The following is a 4,434-nucleotide window of genomic DNA, read 5'->3' on the forward strand; positions in this document are numbered from 1 at the left end:
TTGACATGCTCTTGGATAGACTCGGTGTATTTGATATGATATTGCTGGAATCACAAGGGGACTTAGGTTGATGCTTGAATGCTGTTGATATCAAATTCGTCCATAGCATTTGCCCAAAAATCCTTCAGATCAACCCTATGCCTGTACCTTTCCCCATTCACTAATCCAATATGGTTGTGAGGACGAAAAATAGCCCTGGATCGGTAAAATGTGAATGGATACCATTGCATTTCTAACCTGGCACTCTCAGCTGCCTGCGCTGTTGGGCAAGACTCCAACATATTTCCAATGAAAAATGGAAAGGAAATGGTTGCCTTCTGCTTTGTTCTTTGGAAGCATGTTTCAAATTGTCTAAGGACTTCTAACAAGATCATTCTATTAGTGGGACAAATCGGAAGTTGGTAAGGACATCCTGTAAATCCTTGGACCCTTATGTATGTGAACCTTGGATACTGAATAAACCAGGATCCATACTTGCTTATCAAGCTCTTGGCCTCCTGAGTGAGCCTCTAATGAGTTCCCCCCTGCAATATCCTAGTAATGTACATCAAAAATGCATCATTTACACTTTTGAAGTGGGCCTTCTCGTTCAGCTGCAGTTGTGGATAGCAGTCATCGGACTAAAATTCATTCTCGCCGTCCAACTATGCCTTTGGAAATCAATCCGATAATCTGTAGTTTCTTGCTATTAGGTAGACAATGTAGGAGCTCATGTAAAAGGACTTTGTCCTTTCCAAAATTTTTAGTCGTTCATGCAGGTTGTTGCTGATTATCCTGAACCAATTGAACATTCCGACTTCAAAGGTGATCTCGTCGATGAAATTATACATCCATGTTTTATAGGAAGTCCTGTTGTAATTTGGTATTCCAAATGCTTCCTGAATGACTAACTCTCCAAGATGAGCCATTATTCTCCTATTTGGCGCAATGATTTATCTTTCTTCTGCATTGTAATGTATGGCACATTCAACCATAAGCTTAGTGCACTCCATAGCCGATCGAAATCCAGTTGCTTGGACCATAGTTGAACTACTCGTGACTCGGCTCGACTCGCCAAGCCCCTGGGAAAAAAACTCGGCGAAAACTCTGAAAAAACTCGGCGAAAAACTCGGCAACTTAAAAACACGCTTAAACTTAGTAAAAAACGCATTTTTTTTGCAATTTTTAATGAGAAGATGCATCCAATGAGTCAATAAATGATAACACAAAAGAAACAAGCTGATTCTAGATATATTTAAATGCAAAGTGTCTACAAAATCGCATCCTCATGAGGAATGCTGATGGCTGGAAGCCTGAAGAAAAATAGTAAATTGCTAAATAGTTTTTGTAAAACCAAAAGTAAATACATCATCACAAATTACAATTACGACTTCCTCTTCCCAGCTCTAGCAAAAACATGGGGAGAGGTAGAACTAGAGGGTCTAGATTGTCTAGTCGTATAAGTCTGTTGTGGGACTGGGCGTGACTGTGCCTCCTCGCTCGGTATGGTTGATTGAGACTCATCCTCCATCTTGGATGAAGCTATGTCTCCACCTGCCTCTGGCACTGGCAATGAATCCTCATCCTCATCCTCATCCTCATCCTCCTCAATGTCATCCAGCCTGAAACCAAATCCACCCCCCTCCTCCATAGCCTGCCTCTCCAAATCAGTGATGTCAGTGTCGGAAAACAATGGAGGCTGCTCCTGTGATGTCCAATCATTGTAAGGATCTATATCATCCAAGTCAATTGGACCACCTTCTAGTTCCTCTACCTTCTTTACGCGCAATCGAAGATTATATTGCACGTAGACAAGGTCATTGAGCCGTTTCTGCGCTAACTTGCTCCTCTTCTTCGTGTGGATTGCTTCAAACAAGCTCCAATTGCGCTCACAATTGGATGAACTGCAAGGCTGACATAAGACTCTGAGGGCAAATTTTTTGAGATGTGGGGTGTTTCCACCCCAATTTTGCCACCAAGCATCTGCAAAATAAATAAAATGGAAAAGTTAGAAAGCAAAGAGAAAAGAGAAAACATAATTTATCAATCATTTTAGTCTTTAGATCCCAAAATCCAAATGGCAAATGTTATACTTGGGGTTTGAGTGGTTCTTCCTCTCCTAGCCAACTCTGAAGAGAATAGCTTACCCCTTCCTCCCTCATAATTTTGGAGCTCACTCACAATGAGGTCTCTCTCCTCAACATTAGGTACCATCCTCTCAATGCATGTACTGAGGCCCTCCATGACTTTTCCATTCGAATCTGAGTAAGAACCCCCGAACCTAAAACGAGGGTTGAGGAAGTACCCTGCTGCATGAATGGGTTGGTGGAGCTGATTGTTCCACCTCCTATCAACAATTTCCCAAATGGGATCAAATTTGAGCCTATCCCCCTTGTAGTAATTTTTGATAGACTCTTTGGCCCTATCCATGGCCTCATAAAGATATCCCATTGGGGTTTTATCCCCATCCACCAAGCGAAGAACTCAAACCAAGGGCTCTGACACCTACAATTGAAAAATACAAATTACAAAAAGATCAAAATTTAAATAATGAAGTTACAAATTAGTAATGAGAGACTTGAATCAAGAATAACTAAAATTTAAAAATTAAAGTTTTGAAGTAACAACCTTCACAATCTCTGCAACCCTTTGTGCAAATTGGTTGTCGAAGACTATGCATGCGACAGCCTCTCCTTGAGGCTTCTTTGAATAAGGTGAGTTAAGCCATTCTCCACTCACAAACATTTGTTTCAAAGAAGTCAATGCAGCAAGAATGCTTTGCAACGTCAAGAAAATCGTTGCAAACCTTGTGACACCAGCTCTCACCAAATCTTTCCCTTGCGTGTGTTGTCTCATCAAATTTAGGACCCAAGGGTGATTGTAGATATATTTGGTGATCCTCCTTGCATCTTCCACAACTGGAGTCACCCACTCAAGTTTTCCTATGTCCTCCAAAAGAAGGTCAAGGACATGTGCTGCACAAGGTGTCCAAAAAAGAGTGGGGTGCCTCTCTTGGAGGATTCTTCCTGCAAAAGAAGAATTTATTCTTAAGAAATATGCAACCAAGTAAAACAAAGCCCACAACAAATGAGAATATTGCTAATGCCTAAAGGTGATAATTCAAAAGGATTCTACCTGCTGACACATATGCTGCTGCATTATCTGTGATGATTTGCACCACATTCTCTACCCCCACCTCCATGATGACACGCTCCAACATTCCAGCCAATGTTTCTGCATTTTTCACCTTGTTGGAGGCATCAACAGATTTCAAGAACACTACATTGTCCTTGCAAGCGACCAAAAAATTGATGATGGTGCGGTTCTTGCCATCTGTCCACCCATCAGAAAGAATGGTGCAGCCATAATTTGCCCAATCAAGTTTTTGATCCTCCATCACTTTTCTTGCCCTAGCAACTGCATTTGTGAGCAACCTGTAAGTGCAAAGTGAAATTCGGTATTAGTACACAATTTTGATTTAATAAACAAGAAATCTAAAAAATAATTAAAAATGAAATCAAGTGGACTATGTAGTAATTTACTAACCTCCCACTCAAATCCCTGCGAGAAGGGGCCTTGTACCCCTTTCCTGAAATTGTCATAGCAGTCACCAAATTCAGCCAATAAGCATTCTCCGCCACATTGAATGCAATGTTGTTGAAGTACCAAAAATCAGCAACTGCAATGTTAGTTTTCTCATGTACCTCCTTATTCCATCCACTAGCCTCTAATGATGGTTGTCCTCCAGGTGTGTTTCTGGGCACAAAATAATCACCTATCGACCTTGATCGTTGTGATGGAAGTGGAACAGGGCCCCGGCCAGGTACTCTACTAGAGGAAGCAGAAGCAATGGGCGAGCTGATGGTCGGTTTGCAGATACGTGGGCCACACCGAGAGCCCACTATGCCCTCAAGTGCTTCTTCTTCCTCTTCAAGGTCAATAGAAACACCTTGAGATTCAGCTATGGCTGATCTCATGGCTAGTTTTGCCCTCTCCCTTTGCAATTTCTTCTCTTCCCTAGCTGCAAGTAGGGCATTCATTTGTCTTTTTATTTCTTCATTGGTCCCAGGGCATGCTCTAGCATCATGCCTATCTATTCCTGCAAGGTGGTATTTGAGGCGGTTGATGCCTCCATGAAGTATTCTCTCACACTTTATGCATATAATTGACCCAGGATCGGGTCCCTCATAGGCATACCTCCATGCCCCATATCTAGCACCTCTAGGACGGGTGCCTATAAATCCAGATGGGCATGGATCTAGTGGCCATTGCTCCCTTGCCATGATTAATGCTTACTTAACCTACACATACAAAGTGCAAAAAGAAATTAACATTTTAGTTAAACAATTTAGCACTAAGCAAACTATCTACATTAGTTTAAATAAATTTAGACATCATTCGAAGTTTTTTTTAAAAAGAAGTAGGGTTTGAATTTTTTTTTGAAAACTAGATTCT

At 41.3% G+C, this 4,434-nt stretch overlaps 1 protein-coding gene across 1 annotated transcript; it reads right to left on the bottom strand.

Annotated features, from left to right (window-relative positions):
* Positions 1-2,227: 2,227 nt before the first annotated feature.
* Positions 2,228-3,349, bottom strand: LOC131856273 (uncharacterized). The gene is made up of 2 exons (XM_059207809.1): positions 3,115-3,349; positions 2,228-3,005 (listed from the first exon to the last, which is right to left on the bottom strand). The coding sequence occupies exons 1-2, from the start codon at positions 3,197-3,199 to the stop codon at positions 2,587-2,589; spliced, it is 504 nt and encodes a 167-aa protein (XP_059063792.1). The 5' UTR covers positions 3,200-3,349; the 3' UTR covers positions 2,228-2,586.
* Between the last annotated feature and the right edge of the window lie 1,085 nt (positions 3,350-4,434).

Source organism: Cryptomeria japonica, chromosome 7, assembly GCF_030272615.1.
Source record: "Cryptomeria japonica chromosome 7, Sugi_1.0, whole genome shotgun sequence".
Lineage (NCBI taxonomy): Eukaryota > Viridiplantae > Streptophyta > Pinopsida > Cupressales > Cupressaceae > Cryptomeria > Cryptomeria japonica.

Coding starts and splice junctions, on each gene's coding strand:
- LOC131856273 (XM_059207809.1), bottom strand. CDS start 3,199: ATGTTGGAGCGTGTCATCATGGAGGTGGGGGTAGAGAATGTGGTGCAA. Junction 3,006..3,114: donor AGCAGCATATGTGTCAGCAG/GTAGAATCCTTT, acceptor CTTCTTTTGCAG/GAAGAATCCTCCAAGAGAGG.